The 22,126-nt window shown below is 45.4% G+C and overlaps 3 protein-coding genes across 3 annotated transcripts; all 3 read right to left on the bottom strand.

Moving 5' to 3' along the window:
* Positions 1-234: 234 nt before the first annotated feature.
* Positions 235-1,640, bottom strand: fabp7a (fatty acid binding protein 7, brain, a). The gene is made up of 4 exons (XM_080012627.1): positions 1,499-1,640; positions 926-1,098; positions 692-793; positions 235-536 (listed from the first exon to the last, which is right to left on the bottom strand). Exons 1-4 carry the CDS (start codon positions 1,569-1,571, stop codon positions 486-488), a joined length of 399 nt encoding a protein of 132 aa, XP_079868753.1. The 5' UTR covers positions 1,572-1,640; the 3' UTR covers positions 235-485.
* Positions 1,641-2,107: 467 nt separating this feature from the next.
* On the bottom strand, positions 2,108-14,588 carry usp40 (ubiquitin specific peptidase 40). The gene is made up of 32 exons (XM_080011881.1): positions 13,953-14,588; positions 13,793-13,860; positions 13,378-13,491; positions 13,116-13,280; positions 12,878-13,024; positions 12,573-12,716; positions 12,268-12,396; positions 12,014-12,115; positions 11,772-11,879; positions 11,296-11,484; positions 10,938-11,076; positions 10,744-10,825; positions 10,370-10,541; positions 10,028-10,112; positions 9,710-9,780; positions 9,152-9,558; positions 8,369-8,516; positions 8,070-8,130; positions 7,793-7,846; positions 7,245-7,333; positions 6,928-7,008; positions 6,784-6,820; positions 6,523-6,587; positions 6,112-6,186; positions 5,891-6,005; positions 5,712-5,791; positions 5,441-5,559; positions 5,198-5,263; positions 4,880-5,090; positions 4,670-4,765; positions 4,473-4,567; positions 2,108-4,045 (listed from the first exon to the last, which is right to left on the bottom strand). The coding sequence occupies exons 1-32, from the start codon at positions 14,149-14,151 to the stop codon at positions 3,928-3,930; spliced, it is 3,831 nt and encodes a 1,276-aa protein (XP_079868007.1). The 5' UTR covers positions 14,152-14,588; the 3' UTR covers positions 2,108-3,927.
* A 1,401-nt stretch (positions 14,589-15,989) lies between these two features.
* LOC307239388 (thrombospondin-type laminin G domain and EAR repeat-containing protein-like) lies at positions 15,990-21,849 on the bottom strand (the record flags this gene model as incomplete). The annotated part of the gene is made up of 13 exons (XM_080012746.1): positions 15,990-16,143; positions 16,522-16,623; positions 16,720-16,898; positions 17,631-17,863; positions 18,008-18,215; positions 18,315-18,476; positions 19,121-19,191; positions 19,301-19,432; positions 19,545-19,704; positions 19,910-20,000; positions 20,420-20,805; positions 20,911-21,134; positions 21,762-21,849. 13 exons carry the CDS (start codon positions 21,847-21,849, stop codon positions 15,990-15,992), a joined length of 2,190 nt encoding a protein of 729 aa, XP_079868872.1.
* Positions 21,850-22,126: the final 277 nt, after the last annotated feature.

Genomic DNA, 22,126 nt, shown 5'->3' with positions numbered 1-22,126 from the left:
AGCGACCAGTCACAAAGACCCCATTGTCCTCGCCCCCCACCCACACCCTTTTTTATTTTTATTTTTTTAAAGGCCTGATACAAATGTAAAACTGTACACAAGAGAAGAAACCTCACTGCAAGGCAATTCTCTTGATATTCAATGGTGCTACACCGTCAAAAACCCCCGAATAACAATCGCAATATTTCAGAAAAGCATCCGACCGAGACATTTTCTTTTTAGTTGCGTCATTTATTTGCCTTCTCGTCAGCGATCAAACAGGATGAATCGGTTTTACAGACAACCCAAAGTACGAATTGCTTAAAAAATGTGTTTCAAAAGAAGATTCCCACAAAAAAAAAAAATAATAATAATAATAATGATAATAATTCACGACAGATTGGGTGCAAATTGCTGCGTACAACGGAAGGACATGAAAAAATTGAAATACAAAAGAATCTTTGTTGATCATCCGCAGCGCGCGGCGAGAGGGGCCGCGAGGTCCGTTACGCCTTCTCGTACGTGCGGACGGCCGTGACTCCCTCGAAGGTCAGGGTCTACGAGGAGGGGAAGAGAAAACATAACCAAGTTAGAAATCTGATGTTCTGGATGAGCAGGCAATCCCCCCGCCCACCTCCGGGTGACGTTCTTTGATTTCAGCGCCCGGCCACGGAGCGCGCCGCTTCCCTTTTGCGTGTAGCTCGTCTCTCACCATCACCATCTTGCCGTCCTTGATTTCTCGGACAAATCTGGTCTCCTTCCCGTCCCACTTCTGCACGTGCACCAGGTTGCTTCCCTCCATGGTGAGAGTGGACTGGAAAAAAAGAAAAAAAGTGAGGGGTTGGGGTACCTATTCGACCTCCCATTCGAGGCCGCGCCACGCGACGCGATGCCACGGATGAACCCGCCGACGGTTTCAGAGTGTTTCCTCGGCGCCGGGACTCACTTTGACGTTGCGGTCGTCGGCCGTGGCCTCGTCAAACTCCTCTCCCAGTTTGGAGGAGATCTCCGTGTTCTTGAAGGTGCTGAGGGTCTTCACCTCCACTTTGTCCCCATCCTGGCTGATCACCACTGTGGGCTTGGTCACGTTGCCCACTTGCCTTGTGGCAAAACTGACACCTGTAAAAAAAAAAATAAAATAAAATAAAGTTTTTAATTAAAAATTTAAAAAAACAAAACAAAAGAATGAACAATTTTGACAGTAATGACTTCAATGATGGGATTTTTTTTTTCCACTGTGTTGAAATGTGATTGAAATGTGAACAAAATGGAACCTCTTATGCACTTGGATAAAGATGCACTTAGATCATTTTCTGGGACATTATTACAGATAGTAATAATCTACTAAATCTACTGAGAATGAACAACAATGTGTAAATATTACTCTACATACCACAACTCAATATAATATAGTATTACATACTGTATAAAGTGAATGTATATGGTAATAATAAAAATTAATTTTTATTTATTTTTTTAATTTCTCATTAAAATTTAATTTAATCAAATTGTTACTCACCAAGTGCCTTCATGTAATCATCAAAGTTTTCACTGTCGACCAGTTTCCACGTGGCACAGAATGCATCCACCATTTTCGTAATATTATAGCCGTCCGAGACAAATAAATGCTAAATTCCGGGTTTTGACAGACACGCAGTACACAGGACAGGACAGAGAAGTGACCAACTGCCCGCATGCTAGATTAATACCCAAAAGGGGGCGGGGCGTCCCTGTCATCCAGTGCTGTGATTGGTACATTGATACACTTTGTATTCCGATTGGTTGGAAGATTAGTGAGAAATTGGATGGTTTGTTCATTGTATACTGTACACTGTTATCCGTTATCTTATCTGACCATGTAAAAAACTAAAATAATCATGATTTCTTCTTATGTCTCAGTATAAGTTACAAGAAGCCTTGAATTTGTGCCACAGTTCTCCATTGTGGTCTTCTTCTTTTTTTTTTTTATAATAATGAACAACAGTTATGGATTCTGGTAAGTTAATTATTTTCTGTAATTCGCCTGATGGACATTAGAGGGCAGCACCGATATCAGTTGGACAGTACATGCAGTACAGTGTCTTATTGTCTTATCCAGAGCCGGATTCCCTTAAAACCAAGTCTGAAAAACAATCAATTGATACCATAAGTTCAGTGAATAACGTATACTTTTATTGTTGATAAAATACTGAACATAAAATCGGACTTGAAATCAGGACAGCGTGTCTCTGTAAACATATGGATGCTACAGTAGACTTATCCTCGATGGTACAAACAATCCTCTATAATACAAAAATGTCCTATTGCAAAATTGGCTGCAAAATTAAACCAAATCTATTCCCACTAGAAAATCCATGGCACCGATTCCTGCCAGATCAATGAAAACAGTATTTCTGGAGCAGTGTATAAAAATGTCTATCGGTTACCAAAATAAAATACAGCAAACAAAGCATATTCCTTTCAACCTCACTAATAACACATCAAGTTACTTTCATAATGTGATTTTTTTTTCCCCTCCCCAAATAAATGATCTTTGTTTACTGACGTTCAGGACATAGTGTTCGCCAATGGAACACCGATGAAACGGTATATCAAGAATACCTTGACAGATGAGGGAGGCATTCCTGTCATGTCAGAGTGCAACTTGGCAGGTAGCTGGCAATTTAATAAATGTTCTAATCAAAAATAGTTTGGGAGTACTCGTCCACAGTAAGTATTTCGGGACAAAACCCGTGAATCGTTGAATTACAACTGCAAGTACAGATTGCCTGCGTTGATTTTAGTGGCAATATAAAAAAAAAAAACACATTTAAAACAAATCATTTAATCTGGTTGCTAATTTAATCATTTTTCAATTAAAACAGACTTCATTGCATTTTCGTTCTAGTCACAGGGGTAAATCCAAATCGGTGGTTTTCAGCCTTGTTTCACCCTAAAAATGTTCAGCCAAAAGATGAACCATTCTGTCTCACCATTTAAATTTGGATGCAGTCCACTGTGTAAAAACTGGGCACAGTTTGGGGTGAAGGAAAGAGGACGAGAGGAAGGGAGGGAGGAGGGTGGAGGTAGTGTGAATGAGGTAGGGAAGCCGGAGCAGCATCTTCTCTATTGTTAGGCCGACCTGGCTCTCCATCAACGGCCCCGAAATCCAGAGCATTTTCCTTAAATCTAAGAATACAGTATATTGGAAATGAACAGTAAAGGTCGGAGAAGAGAAAGACTTTGATAGTATGTCTGCAACTACCAGTCATTTGGGGTCGTAGTAATGTTTTGAAAAGAAAAGAACCGAACACTATTTAATTTTACAAACTTGTCAGTCCCACCAAATTGACCTGATAGCTGGCTGCAAAGTCTTCACACAATTTAATCTTCCACCCGCAGTAGCTTTACAGCAACGGGAGGCTATGAAAATGAAAAGCTACAGCATGCGCACGTGAGAGTAACTTTCACAGAGCAAAAACTCAGTTTTCCCTTGGGCCACGGTTAAAGTTAAAATATATTTAAAAAAAATGCTAAATGTACAGTTTGTTTGTAAAAGAAAATGATAAGCGCTCAGTGAAAAAAGGAGGACAAGCAGATAAAAAAAAAAAGGATCAGTTGATAGGATTTTGATAGCCAGCAGAGAAACGAAACTAAACGGTCAATGAACCACAACATCAAAAGATCAGTAATGTTGCATAGACGTAATGCAAATTACATGCACGGTTTACCACGTAGCAAAGAGCAAAGAGCGGGTTCCACCGCAAACGAACGCTCAGAGCATAGAGTATATGAAGGTTATGAAACAGGTAGATTTAAAAGTCTGAAACCTTGCAAGGGGCCCAGATTCAATCATTTTGGCACAAGACTCACCCCCAGCAGACTCTCCTCTTGACAGAGAGAGATCCCAGAATTGTGCAAGTTATTATAGGGAGTCTTAACTGTTAGATCCACCAGAAGAGGGCGGGGCTATCTGAATGTCCCGACATTGATTGACAGCGCCACCTCGGGCTTCCTGCTCTTCGACGGCCCGGCCTTCTTCTCCGGCTTCGCCGCCAGCGCTCCATCGGAGCTGACGCACAGTCCTCTGAAATTCAAACGTGTAAAGTGGATTTTGGAAGCGTTATTAAAGGAGTGATTAAACAAAAAAATAAAACATCAGGTAACAAGTGGCAATGGGCAGATTACACAAAAAATAAAAATAAAATCCCTTGCAGCGCTTCTTTTTTCAACGACCAGGTTCACCCTCATGTTTGGTTAAAAAAATAGTGAAATAATTTTTATCAAATTCAGCGACCACCAACATTGGAAACAGCAACTAGAGGAGCACACATAAAACACAAATACATAGAATGGCTGTTATGTCTCAAGAAGTGCCAGCCAAGGATCAAATATGGGATTTTTTTTAACAAAATCATCTCATGGATTACCACTTTAAATCTAACATCGCTATAGCAACGATGATAGAACTTTCTATTAAAACGTAATATCTCAGTATAGAAAGCGATGCTGACCCTTTCCTGCGCTGCTCCGCCTGCTCCCTCAGCCTCTGTTGTCCCTGCTCGTCCTCCAAAGTGCAGAACTCCCTGTTGCCATCGAGCAGCAGGTTCTGTCCGAAACGCAGAACAGATGTAAGACAAAACACGAACACATCAATTTAAAAACTGTGTTAAACTGTGTCAAAAAAGTGTTACGAAGTTACGCGGGTTACCTTGATTCCAATCGTGTCGCCGTCCTTAAGGTGAAGCGGCGCTGCCAGGAGAGACTCCATCTTTTTCTTCTTTTTCCGTTTGGACACCTGCTGGCTCTGGAAGAGAGGAGCGTCCACCCAAAGTCAGAAGGAGAAGAACGCACCGTTTTCAAATGTTTTGAACGTGCGGTTCCTTCTCTCTCCTCCCCCACGAAAGCGGGACCTCCTTACCCAGCTGGAGATGGCGTCCCAGGCGTGCTTGTCCGGCTGGTGCTTGGCCAGCAGCAGCGTGTCGGGGGAGAGGCCATAGTGCGCAGCCAGCGCCGAGCGCAGGGAGGACGGGGAGGAGTCGCGGGATGCGTCCCAGACCAGCTCCTCCGGGGGGTAGTAGCACCGCTCGCCCGGGACCCCCATCTGGACGCGCAGCAACACCTCCTTGGGGCTGGAGGAGAAGAAGGGGGCGATGGGGGGGCCGGGTAGAGGTTCTGGAATCACCGGGCATTACACGTTTCAGGTACGTTCTGAAACACCTAGACACGGAAACCTTACCCAAGATCCTCCTCTTTGAGGAGCTGTTGCACACAGAGGTCGGTACTGTTTGCAAGCCTCAACTTCCTGAAAAAAGGGAACCGGAGAGAGAAGTAGTGTGAGAGGACAGCAGATGGATGGAGGAAAATAACATTTTGCCCCATTAGAAACATTCAAGTGTCTATTCATCTTTCGCTGGGGAGAGAGGGAGAGAGGGAGAGAGGGAGAGAGAGAGAGAGAGAGAGAGAGAGAGAGAGACTTGACCTGAGTGTGACTTGTTGTCCTCTAAGAATGCGGGCTGGCCTCCGATCCTCCAGCTGCCAAACACGCAGGAAAGCCGGAGTCGGCACACACACACTCTGAAGGGACGGCAGCGTCAACACCTGGTTAAAAAAAAAAAAAAAAAGACACACACACGCATATAAAAACAGAAAAAAAGAAAAAAGAGGGAACCGTCACATTTTATAACGGGTAAAATAGGACATCTTGTCCTTCTTCTATAACAGATTTCCTTTGACGCACGCATTCACTCTACCTGAGACTTGAGGTCCTCCAGCGTGGCCTCGTCTGGAATCTCTACATCTCCCACAGCCCTCAGCGCCACACTGAAGCCACCTGTTATGAATACAGGGGGGAAGAAAAATAAGACCGGAAAAAATTAATAAATAAAGAAAATCAAAACTATACAGGAAGTTAGCGAGCAGCTGCTCTCACCTGCTTTAATATCCTTGCACGAGTCGCCGGACGCACGATCGAAATCTGATTTCGTAGACGCGGCGGAATTGTTTCCCGGATCTAGACGGAGCCACACTGACAGCTTGAGAAAGCCCTGAGCCAGAGAGACGACAATTCACGGCCGTTAAAGCCAGAAGAAGGAGCGGAAACTGAAGAGACTGAAAGAGTCAGCGATCACATAAAAGATCAAATGGAGCAACCTTTGGTGGCAACTTCCCCTCTGTGATCACAAAGGCGTCTCCAGAGCTAATCTTCAGCTCTGACAGGGAAGCGTCCTGAGAGAAAAACACAACATTACAACCAAACGCATCAAAAAAAAAAAATAAATAAATGTGACCGAAAAGTAAACAATACACCACTAAAACAAATTCATCCACTTGTAGTTTTTTGGTTGATGCTTTTCTTCATATCCGCCTACAATTCAACGAGTGCATATTTGGGTTTTTTCCCGATGTAGAAATGGGAGATTTGGGGAATTTAAATCTAGAAACCTGGCAGTCTTTGTGCTTTTATTTTAAGCTTGATCGGACCATGAAAGGCGGCAAGAAGAAAACCACCAGTCCACCGGGATATAAGCTGAGAAACTGCCAAGACGGCATTTACCCACTCACCTCATCCATGAGCGGCTCTCCAACCTCCTCGCACCAATCCAGCCTCCGTAAGTGCCAACCGTGGCCTGTAAATACATGACAGGAAGACAATGGAAATCAATCCAAGCATCGGAAACTACCTAAAATAATTTAATCTGTATTAATTTAGTTCAGAGTTTCAGGGTCAAAATGATGAAATTGACATTTTGCCAAGAAAAGGAAAATCTTAAATAATGGTTAAAAAGTACAATGGGAAAGAAAGCCAGGCAGTTTTTTTTTTACCTTCAAGTCCGACAGCATCCAACATGGCCCTGAGACACTAAGGGGGAAATATATATATTTACACACACACACACATCATACACCCCCCCACAAACACGCTTTTGTCAACAAAGACAAAAAATATCTTGTGATAAACCTCCTCACCGCCATGACAGTGCAGGTCTGCTCCACGATGATCTCCATGTCAGCAGAGGGCACTGTGCTCACAGAGAAGTGCAAAAATAGCTGCAACACAAACACAAGTCCTCCACCCATTACGCAGAAATAAAAAATAAAAAAAAACATTATGTTTTTTTTTTTTAAAAGCACAATTTTATACCCTGATTCTGCCTTTGTTTTGTTCAGCTTCCCCCCTGAGGCCTCACACCGAAACAGAGTCACTCTTCCAAATTCAGCATCACATTAGGGTTGAAAGCATTTCAGCCATTTTTAGCTCATAGAGACAGATGTGATGGATTTACCTGCGATGCCTTTGGTGCTCTTCCAGGACAGAGGGTCAGGGCGGTCATGAGGCGGACTCCCGCCTCCCGAACACTCAGCTCCTCGCACACTGTCAAACACACGACACATCATTTACTCGCTGAGCTCCAGCGCTCACCACTTCCAAGCGCTCAACGTACGGCGACAGTTAAAAAGTGGAAAAGGTTATCATCAACGGACAAAAACTTTAAAAACTGTGAGAGCCAGGACAGTCATGATTCATTGATTCTGATGCTGGAACTGATGGTTAATGGTACTTACTCACAGTTTTAAAGGTTGTAGTTCTTTCAAATATATATAAAATATAAATAAATATATATATAAATATATATTTTTTTTTTTTTCTGTCCGGATTAAAAATATACCCCTTAAACCAGTTTCCTTTTTTGCCTCACTTTGACAGAATAGAGAGACTTTTCCGTTTGGACCACAGAATAACGACATTTCAACATCCGGCCCTAGCCGAGATCCTTGTCATTTTAACCATGGTTATGTTTGCCTCTGATTAATGTAAATATTGATACAGTACCAGGGGGAAGGTGTTTTCCCGATCGGTCCACCTGTCTCAAGCAGCACTCCACACCTAACCAGGCACAGGACGACAACGTTTAACTGTTAGGTCTATGAAGACCCACATATGTGTGTTAAAATACACACATATACACTCACAGGTGCATGACTACAACTATATCAAGTCAAATTCAAAGTCAATAAAACAAATTACTTAAAATGAAAAAGGTGAATAAATCCAGTTTAAGTAACAAAGACTCTGTTATATGTAGATACAATTATATTTAGTGTCTTGCCTGCGAGCTGCTCCTTTAGCTGAAGCTCCTCTATGGCCCTCTGCTTCACCTCACACAGCAACTAGACAGACAGACACAGAGAGAGAGAGAGACACACACACACACACACACACACACCCACACACAGAGACACACAGAGAGACCGAGAGAGAGACACACACAGTGACACACAGAGACACACAGAGACACACAGAGACACACACAGAGACACACACAGAGACACACACCATTCATTACTGAAAATGTAGAGACATGTAGAGATGTAAAGTCTGGAAAAAAAACAACTGAGATTTAATCACCATGTTTCCTGACGCAGGAACTTTGGCTCTCTTCCTCTCCTCCTCCTCCACCTGCATTCCTCCTCTAGTCGGTCGAAACTCCACCTGCAGCCAGCGGCAGTCTGACGGCGTTGTCACGGTGACCACATCCCCGCTCAGACTGAACACACTGCGGAGATTGGGAGGGAGAGGTATTGGCATCCACAGAGAATCACACACACGCACGCACGCACGCACGCACGCACGCGCTCCAGCCCCCTCAGGCTTCGTATAATATCTATATCACTAAATTCAACTCATGTAATATGACGCCGGGTGCTTCGGTGTGCAGTGTAAAACCTCAGAAATAATTTGAGACCACTCAAGGAAAATCAATGACAATTCAGTAAAATGTAACTCTTTCCAAAGAAGAAATATGCCAAGGAAGGAAGGCTAGGAACTTGGAAAATGTTAAAACATTTGTCAACACAACTCTGCATTGTGCGGCAGGAATGCAGCTTGTGTCGAGTTAAAACGTGTCGAGTTTTGAAAAGTGAATTACGAGAAGAAATTGTGAAAAGTAATTATGAGACACGAGAATTAATGATACCGGAACGGCTGTCGTGAGTGAAGAGAGGGTTGCAACGAGGATGCAACTAGATTTGACAATCTACACGTTAGGAACCAATGGAGTCGATAATGAATGACATCAATAAGAAGAATAACAAATTACATCGGAATCTGTAGTATTCAACAGCTTTCGTTTTGTTCTTTTCCTCCCATTAAATCTGCACGCAGGCCCACCAGGCAGAAGCACCCACTGACCTGCTTTCGAAGGTCTGCGGCTCCAGCACGAGCAGAGCGTCTCCGTCTTTCAGCGCCAGCTCTTTGAGGGTCCGCTGCATGTCCTCGGGTGGGAACACCTTCCACCCGCTGGCTCCTCCGCCTTCCCCTCCCCCGGCGTGTCCTCCCCTCTTCCCCGCTGCATGCTCCTGGCACAGCAGGCTTTCCTGAGGCTCCCCCAAGGCGTCCCTCACTTCCCGCAGGGTTGCTCCGCCCGCAAACCCCCTGGCCTCCTTTTTGACCCCCGGCCCCCCGTTCTGGATCGTTCCGTCCCCGTCCCCGTCGCCCACCCCGTTCCCCACCATCTCCTCGTCATCCAGGGAGGGCCGCACTACAGTCAACAGCACCGGCTCCCACTGGGCTCCAGTTAAGAGAGTGGCACCGCACACCTAGGGAAATAAGGACATTTGCAGATGAAATAGAAGCCATTTTCGATCTGATAAGAATCCTTCCAGGATTAAATATATTGAACTTAACTAAGTAAGACATTTTTGCAAGTATAGTATATGGAGTAGATAATGTTAATTTGTCTCAACTCGCCTCTCTGCCGTTCCACACAAACAAGTCAGAGTTGGTGTAGATGCCGGCGGTGTACAGAGAGAGGCTGTCATCTGGAAAGAGACAAACACACATAAATGTAAACTTTCAAAAGTACAAATTGCTTACGGCATTGGTTGGCTGCATGACGACCGCATTTTTGGGATACAGAGGAAAAGAAACATGGAATTTACAATATCTCCAGTAGAGTTCTATATTAATTAGACCCTGCAGAACATAATTCAACGATAGAATATGATGATAAATATATGTGTATAGTTAGTAGGTCTCGTGCAAATATTTGTCAACTCTACATCTTACCCTCCAGGGTGTTGTAAAGGTGTAGGCCAGCTGGGAGGCTCTTTGCCACAGTCAGCGCCATATCTCCTTCCCAGAGTTCCTGCATCTAAGCGCAAGTAAACAAAAATTAATGAATACACAAACATTGTGTTTTCGGAGAGGGGGGGAGAGTTCAAGTTGAGTGTCATCTGCATGGCAGTGAGAGGAGGTCAGACAACCAAGGGATTTAGTGTACAAGGAAAACAGAAAAGGACCCACGCCAGAGCCCTGAGGGACACCAGTAGAGTACACGGTCTAGAGAGGGATCAAATATTGTACTAATATTAGACACACTAATAACATTCATCTGTTGGGTAGCTTTACCTGGTATATAGCTAAGCGCATGTCTCCCACAGTCTTTCTACGGTCGAAGCTGAGGGTCGTAACCCCATCCTGTTCTTTGCTGATTGGTTGAAGGGCGCCATTGTCCAGCCTATAAGAAGGTGCCAAATGCAGCCGCAGCTCCACACTGTTGCTGGTATCGTCAAACTCCTCACTAGGTAGCCAGGAAGAGCATTGATATGCATCAATAGGGGAACAGATAATGTAAAGTTACAATTGAATTGTACAAATGTAACCTCAGTATTTTGTAATTCTGAACACAGTATAAGTTCTAGGTACTTAATCATTTGTGTGTGTGTGTGTGTGTGTGTGTGTGTGTGTGTATGTGTGTGTGTGTGTGTGTGTGTGTGTGTTACCGTCTGTTCTGCAGAATACGATTCTCCTCCTGAGCCATCTCCACTAGATGAGGAGGGACTTTATACAGTGGATTCTTTAATGCTGCCAATGCACACAATAGATACAATTAAAATACAATACAATTAAATACATTTTAGTTCATCTCCAAACCTCTTCTCGGAGTGGTCTCGAACAGGGCCTCAGAAGACCTTACCTCCGCTTGGCCTGTGCAGCTTGGTTTTCCTATAGAACAACATGTAGGCGCTCTCTTTGCCCTGGAACTGCTTCTCTATGTCGGACTCCTTGATGGGGGTCACAGCAGAGTCGTTGAGGTCAAACCAGTGGTTCTCCTGCTGGACGAAGTCATCAAGAAAGAGATGAAAAGGTTGAACAACTGTTCGATTGGTCTTGGAAACAAAAGGGTCAATAAAAATACCATATGACAACACGTGTGTTAATTTTGTTTTTCACTTCTTGAGGCAGGCTTTCGCGAGTCAAATTTACATTTAGCTTTCAGATTGGGGTAAATATGTGAGCAATTCACGGGAATAACTCTGTAGAGGTTCAAGTACCTGGGGTTCCTGCCGTGTATTAGTTTGGGTTTGCTCGGTTCCTGGATCAAGCGATGAAGACTGTTCAGTAGTATGAGCCTGTTCTGCTGGGCTGGGGATCTCGCTCAGTGGGCTTGGTGGGTTGGCTTTCAGTGCCACTCGACTGCCATTAGACACCAGGATAAACACGTCGTTGTGGGACTGCAGGAACTACAGCAGAAAAATTAAACATAACGGATAAAAGGTGATTCAATTCTATGTAACCTTTGAGGGATAAACTTATAACACTGATATTAGTGCCTACAGTAAAATAAGTTGGATTATTTTATATTGGTCTGTATAGCCTTCACTATTCTCATAACTCTTACTTATATGGTTCTACATTTATATATTACTAGAATGCCTACTTAAAGCGTCAGTGGCTTTGAACATCATTGCAGTGCCTCATAAAAAAATTAAAAAAAAAGAAATCAACATAGATTTCTGTTAGCACACACCTTCCCTATGGGACCATATTGTTTTCTGAACTTCTTGCTCCAAGAACAACCAGTCTTGTCCATTAGTTTTTGTCCGAGCTGATCCAACAGCACACTCTTCGATGACTCCTAGTGCAAGGCAAAAGAACAGCCCCTACTTTATGAGAGTTGTTGTTGTGATTCCTGGTGATTTATGATGTACAGCAGGTGAAAGCAGGTACAAACCAGCCAAACTGAGGGGATAGAGGTGGGAGTCGTCTTACCTGGGCTATAATAGCAGTGAGCAGAGACAGAGGGTCATCAGTGTCGAGTTTGGTCCCACTCACAGTGACCTTCTTTTGAGTCTTACTTTTGGTTTCTTCCGCCTTAAGAAAAAAATAAAATAAAAATAGACAGGGGTGCTGTCTCGATTAACTCACACATAGATGTGCTTAAAAAGTAAATTTCTGACATTGAAGTACATTTAATCTACTATGTTAACACTCTTAAAAGCCTAAGCTTTTTGCCATTGCCTCACCGTCGGTTCCCACTGACCGAGCTGGTCAATATCTCTGATGTATACGTGGTAATGGCCACCATAGCAACCACCCTTGTGAATAATTACAGAAAATAGTTCGTAAGAGTAATCAGAGTCCTCTCCATCGGTCTGTGGGAGAGAGTGACACAAGGAGTTAATGTGGAATGAAGACTCACAGTATAGCATACAAGACTAAAAAAAAAAGAATAATAAATAAAATAGGAAGTGAAGCTTGGTACAGACTTGAAAAAAGGGTCAACAAAGAGCATAAAAAAAATAAAAAAGGTTTTGAAGTATTCCATCACCTGTTCACAAAATGGCCGCAGGTTAATGTTGAGTGGGAAGGTATAGCGCCCTGTTTCCTTATAGCGCTCGCACTTGGTGAAGTCAAAGCTGAACCTCAGGAGAGACATGGTCATGAATGGAGGGAGTTTCCTCAGCTTGGCAGACTGAACCATGGGGGAAAGAACAGAAAAGTCAGCGCAAAACTACAGAAATAAAAGGGCAATCACATAAATATTAACAACAAACACAAGCCTGCAACACTATCTTCCGCCAGCAAGGTGACAACAACCTCTTACTGTGTGTGCGAATATAACATGAGACCGACCTTGGCTGCAGTCACCAGCCTGTCACACTGGGCACAGCAGTACAGGTTGTTGCCTTCAAACAACTCTTCCTCCACAAACATGTCCCACAGCGCCTCCTCCAGGCTGCACATGCCGCAAACACACACAGTCAGGTCCAGGAAGTCCTCCTGAGGGATGGAGGACAAGTTTGGTGGAATAGAGGGCGTTTGCATTCGCAGAAGGAGAGGCCATTTCACCACTTGGGTCTTATGCACCCACCTGCCGCTGACTGACTTTCCCACACTCTCTGCAGACAATGTTGTTGACAGTGGTTCCATGGTAGAGGCGGTGGATGAGAGTGCTCCCGCTGGTGCCAACCAGAGAGTGCTCCAAAGCACTGAACAGAATCCGGTTCAGCTCCTGCACATCATGCTGACTAGTCTCCTAAAAATTCAAAAAATGTTTTGTTTTTTTTGACCCATCCATTACATGCGTAGCATATTGGTAGACTATTCACACTTATTCTTGCTGACGGACCCACCTCATTGTTTGTCCATCCAAAGCTGTCGGTGAGGTCAGCAGTGGTTGCACTCTGCTGGTTCACTAGCAGCAAGCGGGCAAACAGTCGCTGCAGCTCCAAAGGGATGACTCTGACCTGGGTGAGAATAGTGAAAGCTTGATTACAACACGTGCGCACACACACACACACACACACAGGGAAACCCAGGTTTCAAGAGTAAAAGTCCTCCTCAATGTTTTGAGTCAACCACGTGGATTTGCTAATGGAAAATGATGATGTGATTCCTCCTCTTCTAATTATAACAACCCAAAGCGCCACATAACGAGTTGAAATCAGCTAGAACTGTGAACACAACATGGCAGCACTTTTACTATCTGAACCTGGAATTTCCCACCTCAGAACATCGGGGGTTTGCCTATAAACCCAGGGGACTTACTTTGGCTTCTGGCTTGTCTTTGTCTTCCAAAGCTCCCAATGCATCTTCTCCCAAACTGAACAGCTCCTCTGCACAGGTGCATACACACAACAACGAATTTCTAATTGTCCATAGGTCGGTCTTTGGTGACTATTTCCCACTGTTTCCCCCCCATACTGACCTCTGAACTCCGGGGTGAACAGCAGGGTCTGGATCAGGGAGTTGAGGTAGCACGTCCCGCCCTGGTTCCTGATACCGCTCAGAGCACTCTGGCCTCGGGGTGGAGGAGGCTCCTCCGCTCCCTTGGAGACCCTGCCCGCGACCGGACCGGGGGGGGAAGCCCCAATCTCCTCCTCTTCCTCGAAAAGATTCCCGAACATCTCCGCCAGGTGACGGCGCCCGTTTCGGTTTTTTTTTTTGTTTGTTTTGTTTGTGTTCTACTCTTGATTTTAGCTGGGTGTCTGCGTGTCAGTGGAAGGGTAAATACCCTATTGCTATCTCATTTTGGTCTTGCCAAGTTCTCTGTTGACAATGGCTGGGCTGACTCGGAAATAAGACGACTTCACTGGGCTGAACATCGCTACTACCACCCGATGTAATGACAGCTGTAGTGATGAGTAAACAAACGGGCTATGGGGCCGCGGTACAATCGTGTGCGATGTCAGACAAACGAGCCAACCAGTTATTATTGATTCACTTCAGCGACGCGCAAAATATTGAAAACAAAAAACAAAAAACAAAAAAGATTTATGGTTCCACGCAAAAGCCGTCCGACCGCGCGTTTCTTTCTATCTCGCCCTGTCTGAGAAAATACGAATGTAACGTAAATAAATCTGTCGCTGACGAACAGTGCGCAGCCATGTTGCTGAAGCGGAATGCGGAAGTGCCGAATTGTGGAACTTGTAGTTTAATGGTTGTTATGCCGCATTCCATCGCGCTCGGAACTCGGAGAAAAACAAACGCAAACCCGCTTGGAAATTTGCAGAGGAGCGGCGTGACAAGTCGGATTTCGAAAATCGGAATTTCAGGGCCGATCGCTCGGACCCGAGTTCGCCGAGATCAACAGATCAACGGACCACGGGTCAACATGGCACGCACCGTCAAACGGTGAACACAGTTCCCTTTGCGTGTTTTCTTTTATTATTATTATTATTATTGTTGTTCGAAAACACGTCTAACTTTCATCGAAACTGCGCTGTAGCTCCGTCTGCTGTGCGGATGTGTGTAGAGAATCACGAGATTAACAAACAAACACAAATTTGCTGCGGGATTCCATTTTCCCCGAACAGAAGAATCTAAACGCGTTTATCTCTCGATCTTCTGTTAGCGATTTCCGAGTGACGCCTGAATGCAGCATCAAAAAAAACTACATTCGCAAAAACGCTTGGTTTGTCAAACGTATTGATTGAACTGTGTTTTGCTTTTTCGTTTTTACACACGTGTCAATATGTTTAGAAAACGTTTTACTTTATTTCATTTTTTTTAAGATATTATAAGATATTCAATTATGTCGCTTAGCAGACGCCACGGCAGCATATGCGTGTTTATGCAAAGCCTTTTGAATTCTACAACGGAAAATGAAGTATAAGATGTTTCTGTCAAACATAAAAACAACAACACTTCCTTTGGTGAAGCATTTGATTTATTTCTCTTGAAATGCATCAAAATCAGGCGGTCTTTCAATGACCTTGAATTCCTCTTATGTTAATCGTTTGACTTATTCGTCATTCGTCATTTTAATAAGGGAATAAAAAAGATTTTTTACAAGCCCAATTTATTTGTCACATTCGGATCAGTGTAGGCCTCATACAGTACATACCGGCCTGGGTTCAAAGGAAATAACAACTTTTTAATTAAAATAAGGGTTCTCATGCATAAACAAATATTGAGTAATTCTGAGAATATTAAATATTCCTATCAAATAGCAGGAAATTAAAACTTTTTTTTTTTTACAAATATTCATAACTTTTTACACTTTATTCCCATTGAATTGAGGTACATTGGTTGATTATCTAGCAGTTACATTTTAAAAGAAGGCTGGATAGGTTGTTTGAGCCTAAGATGCAACAGGTACAGTACACAACAGCAATGATCACTCTCCCCCTCTCTCTCAGTCTCTCTCTCTCTCTCTCTCTCTCTCTCTCTCTCTCTCTCTCTCTCTCTCTCTCTCTCTCTCTCTCTCTCTCTCTCTCTCTCTCTCTCTCTCCCTCCCTCTCTCTCATTGAGTTTTCAGCTTAAACACTTTGGAGAGAGGTGCTTTGGCACTCGAGTAAATCAAATACGATTCTTCCCCGGAGGTGAAAAACTCCCAGTCACTGCAACCCGTCGTGGGGAGCCAGTGAACAGGAACAAATCCTTCATATCCCCGCCACCTAAAAAGAAAACAGAGAAGGGGGGAGAGAGGAAAAAGCGTTCATCAATAAACGATTCAAAGCTATATCAGCATTTTCAAAAGCCCACGGTTCGGGGAGTAAACGCAGTTGGCATTCTTTCCCAGGTGGGTAAGACCACAGGTATGCGTGTGTGTGTGTGTGTGTGTGTGTATGTTCAGTCCTTCACCGTGAAGCGCTTCAGAACCGCCGCTGCAGCCTGAAAACCCTGCAGCCTTTACACAACCCCCGTGTTTATCCTCCCCAGGAATTCTTTCAACAAGCACCCATTTGGCAATAGGGAAACGTCAAAAAAAAAAAAAAAAAAGCTAAGACAATTTCACCGTAGGGGGAAAGTTGGAGGAGAGGTGCTTTGAGTACCTGTAGAGAACGCTGTTGAGCGAGTAGGACTGGCCATCGAAGGAGTTTGCGACGATCAGGAAGTTCTCGTCGCCCAGGCTGAAGAACTCCCAGTCCACGGCGCTGGGGAGGGACACCAGCACATGGACGGATGAGAACAGGATGAACGACGGCAAGTTCCGCGGGCATATGTACAGCGCCGCCCGAACGATTCTTTACCTGTAGGTGACGATATCTTGAAAGCGGACGAATAGATGCGCGGCCATGTCCAGTTCGTAGATCGTGGAGTTGATTGCGTACTGACCGGACCCGTTGCCGTGGAGCCTGTGTCCGTTAGCGACAGCCAGGAAGACCCTGCCCCCGATCTGAAACATCTCCCAGTCCGTGGCGCAGAACGTCTACGTGGGTCGAAGCGGCGAGAGAGTCAACTGCGTCATCCTCCCCGACGGGAGGGCGGCCGAACGGGCGCAAAACGTCCGCTCGAAAACGTAACGCAACACTTTTAACACCAAGTTTCTCGTCATTTCAGATGATTCATCTCTAAACGCCCCCGAGCGCCCTCATGTGATCTCTCGGATCCAGCTGTGGAGTTTCCCTAAATCACGGCCCCCTTCTGCGGTTTCTCATTCTGCTATCAATGTGTCAGCCCAGTCACCGCATTCAAATATACGATTCGCTATCAGTTACACGTCAAAGGCCCTGTCGCTCAGACGGATCGCAGGACGACCACATGCTCTATTTTTGGTCCGTCTCAGATCCGTCGACACGTGACACATGACCTCTTTCCCTCTGTCTTTGTCTCTCTTTCAATATCCTTTTATCTCTCCTGTCTCCTTCCTACTTCATGCACAGACAAGATGGCTATTCATACTCAACTCAAAGATATAGATCTTATCGGAGGATAAAAAAAAAAAAAAAGAGCCCAAGCGCACGAGCACATGCACTTCATGGAAATTGCGCCGCAAAACAATACATTAAAAGTGCAATTCATACCGAGTCCCTCGTACACGCCTTCCAAATCCCCTGCTTTTTCAGTAATGGTTAGAAATTCCATTTCGTCCTTCAATGCAAGGAAACGTCCCAGCACAAAAAAAGGACAACATTATTATTTCACCACGTCGCCGATTTACCTTAATTGTCTGAAACACCTGGAAGCTCCCGTTGACCCACACGTAGATCACAGAGTCCACATGTGTGGTCACCCCGTCGAAGGCGTTTGCCACCACCAGGAAGTGGTACGGCCCGACAGAGAAGAACTCCCAGTCGTAGGCACCCAGGGTCTGCAGCGACTGGTGGAGCTCGAAGGTCTTTGTTCCCTTGTTCCACCTGTACACCACACTGTCGATGGTGTGGTTGTTGTTTCCTGTGGACAGGGGGCCACAGACAATGAGGGTGATACGGAGGACCAAACAGAAAATCATTCAATTAATGTGCAATTCAGCAACTATCAAAGTCAAACAATGTGCCATTCCATGAAAAAAAAAAAAAAAAAAAAGTATGTTTTTACCTTGTCTGTGATTGGCCACGGCCAGATAGGCGCGTCCACCGATGTGAAAGGCCTCCCAGTCCCGTGCACAGTGTGTCTGCAGCGTCTGGTGCATCACAAAGCGTTTCTTTCTCTTGCTCCACTTGTAAATCACAGAGAGCTCGGCCTGAGAATATACCTCTGCCTGCTCCTCCAACCCTCCTCCAGAGTTGGAAACCACAAGAAACACCTATAGATAAATAGATAGATAGATAGATGGATAAACAGGAATGTGCTTGAGGCATATTGTTTCCTCCACTCCGCTCCTCCACCCCTTTCTTCTTTGTACCTTTTTGCCAATGGTGAAGTGCCTCCAAGACAGAGCTCCATAGGTGCTGATGTTCTGGTAGAGCCTGAAGCCAGAGTGGGTCCACAGGTACACGGCGGACCCAGAGTCGGCTGAGCGATGAGCCAGAGCGGCCATCAGCCCCACGTCAGGCACATGGAACACCTGCAGGGCGGATAGGATGGAAACAAAAGTTGGGTGGGGTTTTTATTTGTTTTCTTTTTCCGTGAGATTATTTTGTGTAAAGAAATCCCATATTCGACAGTGTTTTCTAGACGGCGCTTTTTAAGAAATAAACCTTGAATGCATTTGCGTTATGCGAACACGCTCCTCTATTATGCTGTTTCCATCATTGGTGGTGGGATCCGCCTCTGCCCATGAGAATCCACGTACCCAAACCCTAACCCGAGGCAAGTGAATTTGGTAAAGCGACATAGCTGCTTATGGTCAGTAAACTGTCAGATATATGTGGGCATGGATGAACATAAAATCAGTTGATCAGAAGATGCCATACTTTAGAGAAAATAATTTTAAAAAATTAAAAAAAAACCTTGGAATGTTGAAAAAACTGAAAATTGAACCGTCGGAAAGAAAAAGTGGAATTGTGGGACTTGCGGTGTCACCCACCCGACACCCAACACAGATGATCTCATGGATTTCCACTTCATGTTCCCTTTGAACTTGAGCAGTAAGAGCCAACAACAGGCCGGTGAAGACCAAGTCCATTAGATATGATGACATGAGGAGAAAAAGACCTCATCAGCTGAACGAAAATAAAGGTGTCTCTTCTTTCACCAGAAGATGGTTACCTCTATGTCATATGTCTCCGAGGTGGTGGTGAGGATCTGATGCTCCACAACGTAGTCCAGCCTCTTATGCTCTGAGCCAACATTTGGGGGAGGGGAGGAAATTGGCGTAATGAGGGAACCATCTTTCAGTAAGGTCGAATATAAAATTGGCAATAAACACGTCTTTCATTGAGTCCTCACCCTCGAGCAAAGTGATCCACCGCGCGCCATCGCAGAGGTAGAGGCCTTTCCTGAGCGGGTTGAACCACATCTGGCCCCGACGTTGCTCCGAACACGAGCGCTCCACCCCCACCGACACTCTCACCTGTGATTCTGACAGGTAGAAAGTAACACAAACTGTCACGCCCGCGGCCGACCAGAGCCCGGGGATTCACGTCTCGCCGCATATCATGTGTCTTTTAAGTGAGTTCTCCGGGCAGATTACCATACGAAGGCGGGTCGCTGGCGGGCTTCTGCGCCCTGATGGGCAGGTCAAACAGAAGCGGAGGAACTGAGAGCGTCTGAGTCTGTTTGGGGTCAGGGGACGGACATATCTCCGGCGTGGCATCGGAACCGGGCACCAGAACCAGTTGGCGGACCAGACCCTGTCCCAGACAGAAGCAGGTATAAATAAATAGATACAAATAAAAGATTGTACATATTACAAAAAAATGCCCTAATCATACTATTATCTTATTATTATTATTATCTACTATAATTATCTAATTATAGTTAAATCAGTTTGACTGCTTTATCCTGATTGTAGCCACGAGGTATACTTTTCTTTTCTTGATGGGAAAACACTCCTACCGAAAATAGGCCTTTCCATCTCCCCCGACTGCCAAGGTGGAACCTTGATCCCCCGATATGGAGGTCTGCCGGAAAAGACCTGGACGTCGCCCTCGAAGCCAAACAACATACAAAATAAAAATTACAATAATGAGACGGCTCTGGAATTGCTCTGTTCTTAGCTCACAGATACACTCAGAGGAACTGCCTTGCACATGGGCACTGATATTCCTCCCCGCCGTATGTGCTAGAGGGAGTTTCAGCCATTCCTCCAAAAACCATCTATCAAATACTGTCAGCCGATATATAGCGCTACTGTATAGACGGAGTGATTTTGGAGCCCTGCCATCATGTTGCAATGAAAGATGTGCTAGCCCTCGAGGGAATTAGAGGAGAGGAGATTATTGCACAGAGGCACAGGATGATGGGTAGTGGGGAAGGGAGATAAAGAGACTCCAAACAAGAGGAAACGGGGGGAGCAGGGCGGACAAAGGAAAGGAGGCAGTGCCCGCAGGCCGCGCCGCAACTCACAATTTCAGTGGCGCGCCGCAGTCCACCGTGAGCCGGGCGTGGCGGCCGTCGACGGCCAGGACCAGCGTGTGCCACAAGTTGTCGGTCAGCTGCAGTCCCCTGAAGACCCAGTGCTCCGTGACCCTCCCGTGACCCCTGAAGAGGAGGTGCAGACGGTTCCTGGAGAGCCTCAGCCCGAGGAGGATCCTCCCTCGCTCCCTGGCCCTCTCCGCCCGCCTGCGCTTTACGGCCTCTTCGCCTTCATTTTCCGTTTTCTTCGCCTCCTCGTTCCCAGCCGTTCGCTCGCCCCTGTCCTCCTCCTCGGCCTCGTCCTCCTCTTTGCCTCCCTTCACAGTTCTGTTGTCCTCGTTGTTTTCGTCCACCACGGAAAAGATGTACTCATTTGTCTGGAAGATCAGCGGGCGAAACATTGAGACGTATTTGGGGTCCGCGGCGTGAGCCTAAGCGTCCACCTGAGGCGCGCGCATGTGCTGAGGGCGACGGACTCTTACCTTGAGCGCAATGTGCGTGACCTTTAGGGTCACGACGATGGAGAATTCGACGGGAAAGAGGTCACAGTTCACCAGCAGTTGGGGGGCGGGGAAGCTGAGGGAAGGCTCGGGGCGAGAGAAATGCACGCCCCTCATCCCTCCACCCTCCACCACGTGCACTCCCGGCGTGGGCTTGGAGGGGTCCTTCTCCAGGACAAAGGACAGGAGGTCCAGAGGGGGTAAGTCTACGGGGAGGACAGAGGGTGACAAATTTTAGGAAGTTGTACTTTTGCGCCATCCTTCAACCTACGGGACACAGGATATACCGCACTATAAACTCATTAGGTAGTTAGTCTTATCGCATCCTTTAGTCCTTGGATCCCCCCTGGTATGTGAGAAATAGCCCAAGGTGGTAGCCAAGCTGTAGGGGGTTGATTGGGTGTTATTAGGGAATGCTGTTTTTGGGCGGGGGGGGGGGGTGAAGACATAAATGAAACACAAACTATTTCCTTTGTGCAAGTCATTTCCCTAATAGCTTTCTCGTGGAACCCATTCAACACATCATATGTCTGTACTGGTCTGTCGACGTGAGGCTTGGCTACTATCGCACACATCTGAACTCTCACACACTCGCGCCGCACTGTAAACAGCTTGGAAGCATTTTGGAGGAATTTCACCCCTGAGCATTTCCCAGGTGTGACTCATGCGGGATGAAAGCATAAAGCATACACTCAAAAAAAAAAAATAATAATCATTAAGGTGTTAAAACCCAGCTAGTCAACAGACTTTTATGTGATAAGGAGATGGGAAAGTTCTGTGAGGGACATTTGTCTCCAACAGACAGAATGGAACGGAATAGAATAGAGGCATACCTGTACAGTGCCTCCATGTCTCTGCGGCCGTGCCTGTGACCCTTAACCTCAGGATTAGAAACAGAAGGAAGGTCAAGGATGACATCATACCCTCATATCCCCATAGCAAGTGGCTTTCCTGTCCTGTAAGATGTCTCCTTTGTCCCCGCGTCCACGCCTCTCTCTGTGCTGTTTCTATCTGCTTCTATCTCTGTTCTCAGAGAAGGCGCCGCCGAAGAACTGGGAACTCTGCAATGAACAGATTTTAGCGAGCATCTCCAGATCCGCCGAGGGAAAAAAAAGAGGTTTAAAAAAAAAAAAAAAAAAAAAAAAAAAGTCCGGTGAATAGACTCTCCCGAAATCGCACTGAAATCCCCACTTTATAG

This window comes from Zeus faber (assembly GCF_960531495.2).
Source record: "Zeus faber genome assembly, chromosome: 13".
Classification (NCBI taxonomy): Eukaryota; Metazoa; Chordata; class Actinopteri; order Zeiformes; family Zeidae; genus Zeus; species Zeus faber.
The sequence above is the reverse complement of the archived record's forward strand: the minus strand, read 5'-3'. Positions and strand labels throughout refer to the sequence as shown.